Source organism: Salvia miltiorrhiza, chromosome 1 (genome assembly GCF_028751815.1).
Source record: "Salvia miltiorrhiza cultivar Shanhuang (shh) chromosome 1, IMPLAD_Smil_shh, whole genome shotgun sequence".
Lineage (NCBI taxonomy): Eukaryota > Viridiplantae > Streptophyta > Magnoliopsida > Lamiales > Lamiaceae > Salvia > Salvia miltiorrhiza.
The window spans coordinates 36,742,375-36,756,326 of NC_080387.1; the positions used below are offsets into that span (position 1 = coordinate 36,742,375).

Sequence of the window (13,952 nt, forward strand, 5' to 3'; positions counted from 1 at the left end):
TGACTGAGGTAGTAGAGGGAAAGTTGCATGTGGCTGTCGAAGCGGGTCGGCAATTGGCGTCATGCTTTCTACATTGTCGATCTCGAGAATCGACGCACATGTTTAGTGTTGAGGATGATCATGCATTCTACATTGTCGATCTCGAGAATCGGACTTGTAGTTGTGCTCAGTTCGACCTGGATGACATTCCGTGTCGTCATGCTTGTGCCGCTATTAGGTATCTCATTTATTACAAATTTTGCATATTGAAGTAATTTTTTGTAAATTTATCTTTTTATCTTTGCATTTTATTAGGCGTGCAGGACTGCAAGTCACGGATTTTGTTGGAGGATATTTCAAACAATCCGTGCTGTTGGCCACATATATGGAGCGTATTGTTCCCGTTCCACATCCTACGTATTGGAATGTGCCCGATGAGATATCAGCCTATGTTGTGAAACCCCCGGATATCACGGTCCATGCGGGACGACCGAAGTTGAGTAGGGCTCGTTCAGCAGTTGAGGGTCCTCCTAATTCGGCTCCTCCTACTTCGGGTACTCCTAATTCTCGACCTCAAGTATGCTCACGTTGCAAGGGTGGAGGTCACAATGCCCGGAGATGCAAAGCGCAAGTGGGACCATTGGACTTGAACGTGCCAGTGGAGGGTGTCGAGCAACCACCCGATGCACGAAGGCGACAAAAGAAGAAATGCGGAATTTGTAGGAGTGGAACACACACTAGGAATGCATGTCCTCAAAATGTTGGGTTGTGAGTGATTCTGGATACAGAGTCAGATTTGGTTTTGATTAAGTGGAACACACACTAGGAATGCATGTCCTCGATTTGATCTTGAAAATGAATTTGGTTGTTTGATTGTTGTTTGAACATTGAATTTGTTGTTGCTACATGTTGATTTGGCTTTAAAATTCAAAAAACAGGTGTTTTTGGGCTGAAAATCGGTGGCCTGCCCTCTGTACACGGTTAGACCCTAACCGTGTACACCTTGGGACCAACCGTGTACGCAACCGTGTAGCGATGAACACGCAGCCGTGCAGCCGTGTGCTGTACACGGTTTCGAGTTCTTCGAGAAACTGTACACGGTTGCGTACACGGTTTCGAGAAACTGTACACGGTTAGGGTCTAACCGTGTACAAAGTCCATTTAGCCCTTGTTCACCCCAAAAACACCAACAAGTCATAAAATCAACCGTATTTTAACAACCAACAACCATGCCAAACACAAAAACAGCAAACCACCAAACATAAGCACAAATCAAAAAACAAAACAACAGCAAATCAAGTGTATTTTAACAGACATTCGTTTTAAACACAAAAAAAATGTTCATCAACTGAAATGAATAGGGGGAGGATCCGTACACAACTCCCATATCCGAATAGCTATAATTTGTCGAAACTTTTGTATCTGTGCGGGTGTCCTCAGCTGCTCACGTGTTGGTGCGCCACAAATCAAACGATCCAGATAAGCACATGCAAACACACCACAACTTACACTATCTTCTTGGATGAATTGCTCTCTGGTTGGCATAATGACGACATTCATAGGCATATCTGGAGCGGCAACATACCTCACGGGATTGTGTGCATAATAACCCACAGTGTGCAGCAATTTAGACATCAGGCGAGTGATTGGCTTCATTGCATTTTGTCGACGCTTTCGTGTACCTTCCACATGTACCAGTGAGTCATACACTCTCCAAGGCCATGTATGGCCTGAATCAGTTCCATGAAACATGGCGATCAGCTTTTCGGGCACCACCCACTCCTCGTATCCGTGTCGATCCTGAATGTTGTCCCAATCTGGCTCATCCGGATGCAACGACCTGAACTCTCTGGAAAGGGTCTCCTACAATCACAGATTCACGATTAATTTATAGGTAGTTGTATATACATAAACAGAAATTATTCTGTCAAAAACTTACATAAAAATCCAGAAAAGCTATCGGCGTTCTCTCCCGTGTCACGCCTGCAACGAGCCTCGTCTCTCCCCGAGCTATCCACTGCTGATTTTGACGGAGCCGTCGGAGAGCCTTCAGATTCCAAAGGTCTAATATCTGCTTAAAAAGTTTAGAGTTTGAAACAATGCAAATCTTAAGAAACACAGTACAATCAAATTATTATACCTCCCCGTCCAACTCCTCGCGAGGATTCAGAATCTTGTGGAATAGATCCTGGGACATCACCCAACCCGTCTCGATCACTTGCACATAAGTACCCGGCGGCGATCTCATAAACGCCTTGAAGCCCCGCTTCTTCGCCTTCACCAGGGCCTTACCATACGGCAAGGCCGGGTCAATAACCAATTGAGGCCTCTCTCTAGCACCCGCCTCCTCCTCTGACGACGTCCAGGAAAAATTCAGATCATCACTTACATCCCCCGCCTTAGGCGCAGGGGTCTCTGGACTATGGTACCCAGCCGATGGCCCTGGGCGATCACTGTGACGTGAGGCGGATCGCCTCAAAGATGTCTGCCTCTCACCATGATGTGAGGCTGATCGCCTCATAGATGCCTCCCTCTCACTGTGACGTGAGGCAGATCGCCGCTGACTCGCAGGGGGTGGATCCTCTCCACGCTCTGAGCGTCTCTGACTGCCACGAGGCGGATCCATGTCTCCAACTGAGTGCCTATGGCTAACATGATGCGGATCCTCACGCTCTGATCGCCTAGGACTAGGAATGTGAGATGTAGACCGTCTGCGACTGGGTATCGGCTGGTTGTACTCCTCACTCCCATGTCTATGACGACTGGCATGGCTGGATGATGATCTATGCCTCCTCGAAGAAGAACGTCTCCCAAAGATGTCCTTCACAGCGGCTATGACCTTCTTCGTAATTTTGGCGACCAGTCCATGCTCAGAGTCGTCGTCTACAAGCTCGCGCCGTATCTCGCGCCGCATCTCTGGGACCACAGTCCGGATCTGCTCCTGTGTGATACGGGCAATCAGGTCATCATCGCGTCGCCTCCAATAATCCTCATCTCGGTCTGCCTGAGGCTCGCGATCATCAAACTCCTCTGACCTGCGCCGCTTCGACGGGCTGCCAGCCGGCTCCTCATACGTCTGCCTATGTCGCTCGACATGGACAGGGACAGGCTGCTTCTCACGAGCCCTCTCTGCTCGTGAGCTACTCCTCGGGACAGGGATAGGCTGCTTCTCACGAGTCCTCTCTGCTCGTGAGATACTCCTCTGCACAGGGGGAGGCCTAACAGGAGGAGGCGGCTCCGGTACAACTGGCTCTGTCAAGCCGGCATATTTCCCTCCAGGATGGTATCGTACAGAAAAAGGCTCTGGATGCCTCAGGGTCTGCAAATACCATGAATCATTCTCCTCCTCGACCGATTCGAGTGTCCGGAGACACTCGGCCTGCACAAAGATGAATCGATCATTTCTCATTATTCGTTAATCATAACATAATAAAAGGATTGAAACTGTAAAAAACAACAATAATTACCTCATGAGCATCAAAAAAGTGGGTGAAGTCAGAAGCCGACTTCCAAGTCGTCCAGTTCACCAATCGTGGCATCTGCAACCTCGTGTCACACATCCCACACGCGCGGCCCAACCTCGGAATGGCCTCGTACGACCAAATCTGTAATGCCCATATGGGCCCATAGAAGTGGTACGTCTTCCTATTACCGGTAATCTCGTTGGGATGCTTCTTCAACACACTCATCCCGTGACACAAAATCTGGAATGAGTAAGAGCCCCACGGGAAGTCCGACCATTTCTGATCTTCCTCTACCAGTGCCCACACCCAATCGTGCACGTGTTTATAATCCCGACAGAAGACGAGATCATACGCCACGAGAATATTGCCCACCCTCAAATAATCCTCGGCAATATTACCCATACTGCGGTTAACGAACCGCTTTCGCAGATCCTTCACTTCCATCTTCTTGCCTTTAAAAACTCGGTGCCATAGACTCTGCTTCCCAACACGGTGATCCACATTAGGATCAAAACGCTGCGGGGATGGCCCGAAACACAACCCCGTCACCAGACAATACTCCACTGCGCCGAATCGAATGTCGTGTCCACCAACGTGGAACCACTTCTCCCACGGACCGAATACTTCGTCATACAACTCCCGTGCAAGAAGATGGTGCAGTGCGGAATTCGCACTATCCTGCCTCTTCAACTGAAGTAAATGCCCAAACGGACCTTCCTTAAATTGTTCAAGACGCTGGTAGTGCGTCAGACAGGTCTCCACTTCCTTCAGTGTCGTGTCCTTTACATAGTGATTGATTCGTCCGGCATAACCTTGCATGCACGGACGTAACCAAACATGCCTCGGAGGCTGCAATTAATTCAAAAAGATGATCAGTATCAAAAAATATCAACCGTGTACAGATTCTAGACCAACCGTGTACAACCGTGTACGATTATAGACCAACCGTGTACAACCGTTTCAGATTATAGACCAACCGTGTACAACCGTGTACAACCGTGTACGAATGAACAAACCGTGTACGGTTGTACACAGTTTGTTCATACACGAAAAATACATATATACGTTGAAAATACATAATTAGGGCATATTAAATCAATTAATACTAATCGTGTAACATAAATACCTAATCGTGTACAACCGTGTACTGAAGAACCATACACGGTTGTACACGGTTGTTCAAATTACTTTCCAGAATCAAAATTTCGCAAATTACCAACATTATGCCATACATAAACACCTAATAATCAACTATTGTGCACAATTTAACAATACAAAACACATAAATTCAAATTTTAAGAAATATAGTTCACGGTTACTTACCGGATTCGGCGTCGGGTATTTTTCCCTCCTCGATGTACTCGGGCGATGGCCTCGTTCTACAGGCTGTTCTTCCTCTCTGGAGTAGTCGGATTCAGTTTCACTCATTGTTAATTGAGAAGATAGAATAATTCACCAAGTTGTTTTTGCTCTATTATGGAGTACACGGCTTTGGGGTTTCAACTTTCAAACCACACACGGTACACACACGGTACACACACGGTAGGTAGTTTGTAGAAAATAGTGAGAGGCGTGAAATTGGGTGAAATTTTGCTCTCAAATTGGGTGAAATTTGAGCTTGTACAAGAGAGGGAAATGGTGTGCACACACGGTTTCACTTGGAAATTTTCTTGAGCAAAAGAGTGAGAGGCGTGAAAATTCTGTGCATACACGGGAGGCTAGGGTTCGTGTAGGAAGAGAGAGAAAAAGACAATATAGGACAAAATTGATTTTGATAGAAGATTCGAAAATTGACTTACTTTTTCATTTGAAGTGTTGTGGCCGAGATTTTGTGGGGATGTGGACATTTTTAATAATTTTTTTTATTACATATTGAGAGAGAGAAGTGATATATGTGGGGACCATTAGATATTGAGAGAGAATGTGCTATAAAACTTATTTTTTTATGAGCCTTGACACTTAACTTATTTATTTTATAGAAAGTGCTACATAAAAATCTCACCCATATAAGTTTATGGGTGATTCTATTCATAGCCCATCTTTTACTCTCTATAGCCTCTTATTTAATAAATAAATAAAAAATATTAACAAATGTACTATTTTATCCTATAACCCTAAATTAGCTTCTTCTCCATAGCCCCAAAATCTGGAGAAGAAGAACACACACGCTTGTTCATATAAATTTCAAGAAGTAAAATAGATTAATTCCTTCTTACCTAATCATTTTCTTTTGAAGGAATTCTTGATAGTTGCAATGATTTTTACTATAATATTTTTTCAATGATTCATTTAATTTCTCTCTTCAGTTGGAAGCCCAAAAAATTCTACAGCAAGATGCATTAATTATATTTTTTCAATGATTCTTTTAATTTCTCTCTTCGCTTGTGCAATCCTCTGGAGTCTAGATTGTGATTTTATTTGAGAAAAAGATGAGAAAATCAAAAGGTTCCAGAGAAAAGTTTTGAAAGAAAAAGTAAATATTGTTCTTGTTATAATAACTTTGATGGTGAAGTTGCGAAAGCCTTGAAAGAGAATGAGCAAGAGTGAAGATTGGATGGCCGGAGATTGACGAGCGAAGTCTCGCAGCCGCAGACGGGTGAGCATTTGAATGAAATTTAGAAATGAATCGAAATCTTGATATCAAAATTGGTTGGGTAATTTGATCAAATATATGTTGCTGATGGACTAAATTGGAAAATTTTGATAATACAGAAGTTGTTGAATTCTATTATTGAGAATCAACATGTGAAATGCAAAAAATCATAGTCTTTATATGGATTATTGTTCTCTATTGTACGTGTATGATTCAAAGGAGGATTTGTCTTTATTTTCGGATGAAATCAATAGTCAAAGTTTAGAACATCATAAAAAAAAATACAGTCGAAAATAAGAAAAGAAGAACAACGATTATAGTTTTGATAATAAATATATAAGTGGGTTAAGAGTTGAAAATGAAAGAAATTTTTTGTCAAAATATTTTGGGTGCTAAAATAACGTCAACAAAGAAAAAATGAGGCTAAGGGGTAAATTAGTCCATATATAATATTTTTAATATTTTATAAAATAAGGGGTTATAAAGATTAAAATAAGGGCTATGAATAGCATCACCCTAAGTTTATTGGGCTCTAAAAAGGAATTCCTAATTGTAAGCCCGAAAGAAAACCATATGAGATATTAATTGGCAAATTCGTAAGGCTGTGTGAAAGGCCCAAGTTCGCCTCAAGATTTAAGAACAGATGGGCAGAAGTCCAAATATAAATAAATTTTAAAATTAAGAAAAACCATGTGTTAAAGTTTTTGCTAAATATTCCATTTGGCTAAGATTTCTACATCGAATTATTTATAGTGTAATTATAAGAGAGATGTTCAAATAAAACTTATTTTTATTGTAAAAATTAAGAATTAATCATATCCATTCATTTTTATTGATACACAGATATGATTAAAGCATTATTTTATGTAAAGTTTTTTTCGCAGATATAATAAATAAGGGCGAGTATGTAAATTTTATTTTTTTGATAAACGATTTCATACTAATATTAAGGGATTTATTATCTTCTTTATATTTGACAGTTTTTTGTTCTTTTATCATGATTTGACTTGGTTATTCTTCAATATCTAATCAATTTTTCTTTTTTGAATCCCATTTGTAACTAAAAATCCACGTTTTATGTGGGATTCTTTTCATAATATAAATATTTTTTACATATATGTGTAATAGCATATTTAATCATACTTTGAAAAAAGACTCATCTTCCTCTCTTTATTCGATGATGTTACTAGAGCTTTTTCATGAGGGTTAAATATCAAATTCCCCTGTCATTGGCGTCCTTATCGCCTATAGGACCCTATAGTCAGAATCAAAGATGTTTACTATCTCAATGTGGTAAAACTGAATCAAATACTCCCTCGCCCCGCCACTTAACGGTGCTTAACACCGTTAGAAAAATTATTATTTTTTTATTTTTAATTATGCTCTCTCCTTGAACCTCCGCCACTTTAACCTCCCCCTTCCACCCGCTCCGCCCCAGCGCCGCCGCGTAGTACCGCCCCTTGAACCTCAACACGTTGTTTTCAGCCACGTACACCAGCGCCCGTCGGCACCCCACCCTCCCGAAATTCGGATCCATACCTGGGTTCACCAATGGATCGTCCAGACCTGTGCTATTCGGGTAGGTGTAGAACCATAGCTTCCGCATCTATCTCCGCCCAAGTAAAATTGGTCGAAATTGGCGTAGGTCTTGAGCCATGGGTCGGTGTAGTGAGAGAAAGTCCACTACAGAGCGAGCCATACGTCTTGGTAGGCGGTGGGGAGATATTGCTTAGGGGCTAAGCGGTAATTGACGGAGATGGCGACAATCTAAGCTGTTGCGACGAGGGAGATGATGTGGTGGTGGTAGGTGGGGGAAAAAGCGGACTCGGTGAAGAAGCCGCTGCCGTGGAAGTAGATTAGGAGGGAGAGTTTGTGGGCGGCGATTTTGGGGAGGTAGAGCCTGACAGAGATATGAGAGAAATGGACGTCTTTGGAGCGGACGCCGGTGGTTGGATCGGTGGAGGACGGAACGAAATCTTGGCCGATGAATCTCTGGATTGTGTCGTTGTTGTAGACTATGATGAAGTGGTGGAGTTGATGTGAGTTGCTGCGGTGGGATTGGAGAGGCAGGGGTGGAAGCGTTGGTGATTGGAGGGTGGATTTTCCGGCGCCACCCGAAAGGGAATGGGAGGATTTTCCGGCGCCACTAGCGTCTCTAGGGTCGAGGAGACGCTGGTGTACATGGTCGGAAACGACGTGTTGAGGATCAGAGGGCGGAGCGGGTGGAAGGGGGAGGTCAAAGTGATGGAGGTTCAAGAAGAAAGCATAATTAAAAAGAAAAAAATCAAATGGTGTTAAGCACCGTTAAGTGGCGGGGGATATTTGGTTCAATTTTATCACATTGAAGTAGTTTTTTTTTTTTTTTTTATCAGGAAAGAGAATTATATTAATGAAAAGAAGTCAAGCTTCGGTACCAGAGGTACCTTTTGCTCGATCAAGAGGGACAACAAGAAAGAAAAGAAACAGACCAGAAAAATACAATGAACAAGCATCTCCTACCCCTCCTTCAAAACCACCCCAAAGCAAAAACACATCAGCAGCAATACACCCATACCAAAAAGAACAAGCAATTCCTACCCCTCCATCAGCACCACCCCAAAGCAAGTTCACTTCAGCGATTGTACACCCAAACTCCACCCCTATCAAACTTACACAAGCATCTTCGCTTCAGAAAACCATGCTCTAAAATCATTGATGTGTGTCGGCACATTGTATGCCATTTTCCACCCCCAAACTCTTGACTTGATTTCTGCCAACACTTTTTCCTGTTTCCACACTCCTTGATTGAATTTGCAATCATTCCTAGTTTTCCAGATGCACCAGACTGAACAAATCCAAATACAAAGCAGGAGGGCGGTGTCTTTTTTTTTTTCCGAGATTTGTGAAAGAGAACATGTGATCATGTGCTTTAGTATGGAGAGCGGACTGATTTCCAAGCCAAGATAATAATGCGTACCAGATATTAGAAGTTGTTGTGCAGGAAAAGAACAGATGTTCAGAGGATTCGATCTGCTCCTTGCAAAGAATACAATCGGCCTCTGCATTTTGGGTGATAACTTGTCTTCTAATGAGATTCTCACATGTTGCCATTCTTCCTTTGAGTAATCTCCATGCTGTAGTTTTTGTCTTGAAGGGAACTTGAGCTTTCCAGATTGAAGTGAACTCCGGAATGTCGTTGCGATTTCTGCCCGGTGTCATTGTTTGGCCAGTAGTTTTGTATGCCGATTTAACCGAGAAAAAACCTTTCGAATCTGCCTTCCACCTCCATCCGTCTCGTGTACCTGCTGTTAAGGGGAAATTATGGCACAAAGCAGTAAGATTTTGAAACTGATCAATCTCTCTACCTCTCAGTTCTCTATTCCACCCAAATTTCCACTTCCAACTCCCCTCTGCCCAGATGCCAAACTTATTAATGAGTCCGTCTTGATTATTATTGATCCTAAAGAGTCTTGGGAAAGCCTCCCTAAGACTCCTCTCCCCTGCCCAACAATGATGCCAAAAAAAGAAACCATCGCCTTCCCCGACCCGGACAGCTAAGTTTTCTCTCAACCACTTCCCCTTTACTCCCCGACTCAACTCAAGCACCCTCTTCCACCACCTTCCTCTTAGTTTTGAAACCACTTTCGTCCCAATCTAAATCCCCCCCGTGCTCTCTAATCACCCGAGTCCAAAGGGAGTCTCTTTCTGTTAAAAATCTCCAAATCCATTTAGCCATAAGGGCCTTATTAAATCTCTCCAAGTCCAAAATACCCAGCCCCCCTTGGTCCAGATCTCTAAAAAGTTCCTCCCACTTAACCCAATGAATTTTCTTTTCCTCAAGCCCTCCCCCCCACAAAAAATTACACAAAATTGTACGAATTTTGGACAGCACACACTTGTTCAAGAGAGAAAAAGACAGTTGGTATATCGGGATTGAAGAAAGAACCGACCGAAGAAGAGTGAGTCTCCCTGCAAAAGAGCATTTTCGGTTATGCCAAAGACCAATTCTCCTTCTAATTTTCTCCACCAAATAATTCCAATCCGCTGCCCGAGGAACACACGACCCAATCTTAATGCCAAGATATTTCAACGGTAATTTCCCCACTTGACACTCCAGAATTCTCGCCATCTCCTCTGTTTTGGCTTCCTCCATACCAATACCAACCAACGAACTCTTGTCAAAGTTAACCTTTAATCCCGAAATCAGTTCGAACAGTTTAAGAATGCTCCTGAAGCTCCACGCATTATCTCTTTTTTCGGTGGCCACAAACATTGTATCGTCGGCGTACTGTAGGTGAGAAATCTGTAATCCTCCTTTGCCGATTGAAATTGGCTCCAACAGACCTTTAGAAACTACCTTTTCCACAAGCAAATGAAGCCCTTCCGCCACAATAAGGAACAGGAAGGGTGAGAGTGGATCTCCTTGCCTAAGTCCTCTTTCTAATTGAAAATTGCCCGATGGACTACCATTGACTAACACGTTAGCCGAGGATGACTGAAGACATCCGGTGATCCATTTTCTCCATTTCGGGCTGAAATTCATTTGCTCTATCATGGTGTCCAAGAAGTCCCACTCCACGGAGTCGTAAGCTTTTGCAAAATCAATCTTGAACATGGAGATACCTTTCTTCCTTCTCTTTGCTTCCGCTATGATTTCGTTGAGTACAATAACCCCATCAAGGATGTAACGGCCTTCAACAAAGGCGCTTTGGCATTCCGAGATGATAGAATTCATAACTAACTTCATTCTAGAGGCAAGGGCTTTTGCTATAACCTTATAGAGGCAGTTAATGAGATAAATCGGCCTGAAATCTTTCAACTCTTCAGCACGTTCTTTCTTTGGAATCAAAGCAATGAAGGAAGGATTGCACCCTCTTGCCAATCTCCCATGATCAAAGAAATCTTTCAACACCTGTATCAAGTCTTCTTTAATGATCCCCCAACATTTCTTCATGAAGTTGAAGTTAAATCCATCGGGCCCTGGGCTTTTCCCCCCTTCACAACTCCAGACTGCATTTTTGATCTCCTCATCCGAAAAAAGAGAATCGAGCCGCTCTCTCAAGCTATCCGGGATTTTATTTTGCACAAAGTTATCCGGAAGCCGAATTTTGATTCTCGGTCTGCCTCTAAATTGTGTCTCAAAGTGATTTTTGATCTGGAATTTAACCTCTGATGGTTCCTCGATCCAGCTTCCATTCACCCAAATGCCGGAAATCTCATTCTTGAGCCTTCTTCCTCTGATCACCTTGTGAAAAAATCCGCTATTAACGTCCCCATCTAAGAGCCATCGAGTTCTTGCTTTTTGGGAAAGTAAACTATCTTTGTTCTTCAATTGCATGATCAGTTTGGCCACAGCTTCATTTCTCTTGAAAATGTCATCTTCCTGCAGCCCAAAAGTATCATCAATATTGTCCTATTTTTGTATTTCATCTCTCAAGGATTCAATATTCTCATCGATCACTCCGAACGTCGACTTGTTCCACTTTTTGAGGTCGTTCTTTAATCTCTTCATTTTTTCTTTAAAAACGAAGCAACTCCAGCCTCTAATGCCGCTTCTGTTCCACGACTCTCTTACTATTTCTTCAAAGTCTGGGTGGCTGGTCCACGCGTTGATAAAACGAAATGGTTTAGGGCCCCAGTCCACAACTTTTGTTTCCATCAGGATCGGGCAATGGTCTGAGATTATCCGTTGAAGACCTCTCGCTTTTGTCTGTGGCCAAACCTCCAACCATTTATCATTAACCAAGAAACGGTCCAGCTTCGACTTGCATTGCCCATTGGGTTGGTACCACGTAAAAGTCCTTCGTTGTAACCTGATTTCTACAAGATCATTTGCCCTTATGAAGTTATCGAAAGCCTGCATATCCCTAGTCGAGAATTGTAAACCCCTTCCAACTCTTTCGTTTCCAAATCTAATAGAGTTAAAACCCCCTGCTATACAGATAGGAGAAACTCTATTTTGACAGACCACCCCCCCGAGGTAATCCCATAAAGCTTCTCTGTCAATTAAATTTTGAGGAGCATATACGTTAATGAGACAACCATTGATGTTACCTGCAGCCCACCTACCATTCACGATTAATGCTCCCGGAATATCCCATTGACTGGAACTAGAGAAGATAGCAGGGTTCCACATTGAGAGAATTCCCCCTGGTCTTCCATCTGCTTGACGCCTCGCGAATCCAAAAGAATCAGTCCCCCAAATGCTTTTCAGATTGAACTCATTAAAATTCTCCATCTTTGTTTCCTGTAAAAAACAAAAATCAATCCTCTGTTTCTGTATTAACTCCCTAACCTCTCTCTTTTTGATCTTGCTCCCAAGCCCTTTAATGTTATAAGAAACCATCTTCATTGATTAAACGATTTCAATTGCTCCCTCTTCTTCTCTTTATCTTCCAATTCCAACAGATGTTTAGTGATCTCTGAGTCTTCGAGGTGGCTCTGCAGACCAATCTTTTTCCCAAATTCCCAAATCTTTCGACCTTCATCGAGACTAGTGTGTACTTCTTCTTCCCACGATTCCTCCGCTGGCTGAACTTCGCTGGCTCGTTCATGATTTCTCTCCTCTGAAACATCTTTATCAATCGTTGTTTCGGCATTCCCCAACTCCTGCAATCCTTGGATGTTTTGTAGTTTGGTGTTGTTCTTCTTGTTTTTAAGGTTCAGAAAGCGGTGGATCCCCAATCTGAGACTAGCCTCTTTACCTTTCCTCTTCTTTTGTGTGAATTTGGTTCCTCCCGAGCAGATGAGAGTGGGCCCTCCAGGAAGTTTCTCGTCTCCAATCTCAAGAATTGGGTTTTTTTGCTGAAAAAAAGTTGATCCCCTTTGTTTTTCGTGCCCCAGCCAATTTTCTTTACAAGTATTATCAATTGGGCTTTCCACTAGAAGACCACTTACTCTCTCGTCATGAAACTCCCGAACCTCCCTAGCTTCGTAAGGCCCAATCACAAGTGGGCCTGGGCCACCTCTCGAAGGGTCTGGGTCTGGGTTGCTCAACTCAATCTGTCCATTGACAATTTCCCCTAACTATTGAAGTAGTAAACAACTCTGACCCTAACTATAGGGTCCTATTGGCGATAGGGACGCCAACGACGTGGGAATTTGATACTTAATCCTTTTCATAATCATAAATACCATGAATTCAAAATTACTTTAATAACTTCATAATTTGGTGCAAATTAAAACCTATAAAATATACAAAAAGAAAAAAGTAAACGCTGAATTTTATTTTTAACATAAAGTTCTATACTTTTAATTTCAAATTTCGTCCATTATTCTGATTTTTTAGTTGCAACTTCCCATTTTTATCTTTTATTTTTGGGATGTGTATTTTTATTAGAGTGATGCTAAACAACTACATTGTGGCCACCCACAATTAATATAAATAGAAAATAATTTAATTTATGTAATTTATTTTTTAAAATAAAAATAAAATTTAGTTATTTTATTATATTCTCTACATTGTAGTTACTTTTTTGCTACTCCCTCCGTCCACGAAATGAGTACCCATTTGTGGACGGCACGGGTTTTAAGAAATGTATGGAGTATAGTGTGAATAGTTTAAGGGTCCCACTTTTTTGAGTGAATTAATTAAAGAGATGTGTGGGGTACACTTGTCAAAAAGGGAAATGGGTACTCATTTCGTGGACGGACGAAAAAGAAAATATGGGTACTCATTTCGTGGACGGAGGGAGTATTTTTTTTATAACTTTTTTTTTATTTTTATTAAAAAATAAATTAAAAATAAAAATTCGAAAAAAAAAATAGGACAACGTAGAGAATATAATAAAATAACTAAATCCAATTTTTATTAAAAAATAAATTAAATAAATCAAAAGAAGTGAGCCTATTGGAGTGAAACGGATGACGTATTATACTAATTTGTGGGTGACCACAACGTGGCTGCATAGATTTATTATTTTTATTATTGCATTTAT

General features: G+C 42.0%; 2 protein-coding genes across 2 annotated transcripts; one reads left to right on the forward strand and one right to left on the reverse strand.

Annotated features, from left to right (window-relative positions):
- Positions 1-96: 96 nt before the first annotated feature.
- Positions 97-766, forward strand: LOC131023206 (uncharacterized). Its single transcript, XM_057952750.1, has 2 exons — positions 97-217; positions 295-766. The coding sequence occupies exons 1-2, from the start codon at positions 99-101 to the stop codon at positions 749-751; spliced, it is 576 nt and encodes a 191-aa protein (XP_057808733.1). The 5' UTR covers positions 97-98; the 3' UTR covers positions 752-766.
- Positions 767-960: 194 nt separating this feature from the next.
- LOC131007371 (uncharacterized) lies at positions 961-3,887 on the reverse strand. Its single transcript, XM_057934464.1, has 5 exons — positions 3,447-3,887; positions 2,120-3,358; positions 1,919-2,050; positions 1,489-1,842; positions 961-1,041 (listed from the first exon to the last, which is right to left on the reverse strand). The coding sequence occupies exons 1-5, from the start codon at positions 3,885-3,887 to the stop codon at positions 961-963; spliced, it is 2,247 nt and encodes a 748-aa protein (XP_057790447.1).
- Between the last annotated feature and the right edge of the window lie 10,065 nt (positions 3,888-13,952).

Excerpts from the sequence above, each read along its gene's own strand:
- LOC131007371 (XM_057934464.1), bottom strand. The coding sequence starts at position 3,887 with ATGGAAGTGAAGGATCTGCGAAAGCGGTTCGTTAACCGCAGTATGGGT. Across the intron at positions 1,843-1,918 it reads TAGCTTTTCTGGATTTTTAT|GAGACCCTTTCCAGAGAGTT; the intron begins GTAAGTTTTTGA and ends CTGTGATTGTAG. Across the intron at positions 1,042-1,488 it reads AATTCATCCAAGAAGATAGT|CACACGGCTGCACGGCTGCG; the intron begins GTAAGTTGTGGT and ends AACCGTGTACAG.
- LOC131023206 (XM_057952750.1), top strand. The coding sequence starts at position 99 with ATGTTTAGTGTTGAGGATGATCATGCATTCTACATTGTCGATCTCGAG. Across the intron at positions 218-294 it reads CATGCTTGTGCCGCTATTAG|GCGTGCAGGACTGCAAGTCA; the intron begins GTATCTCATTTA and ends GCATTTTATTAG.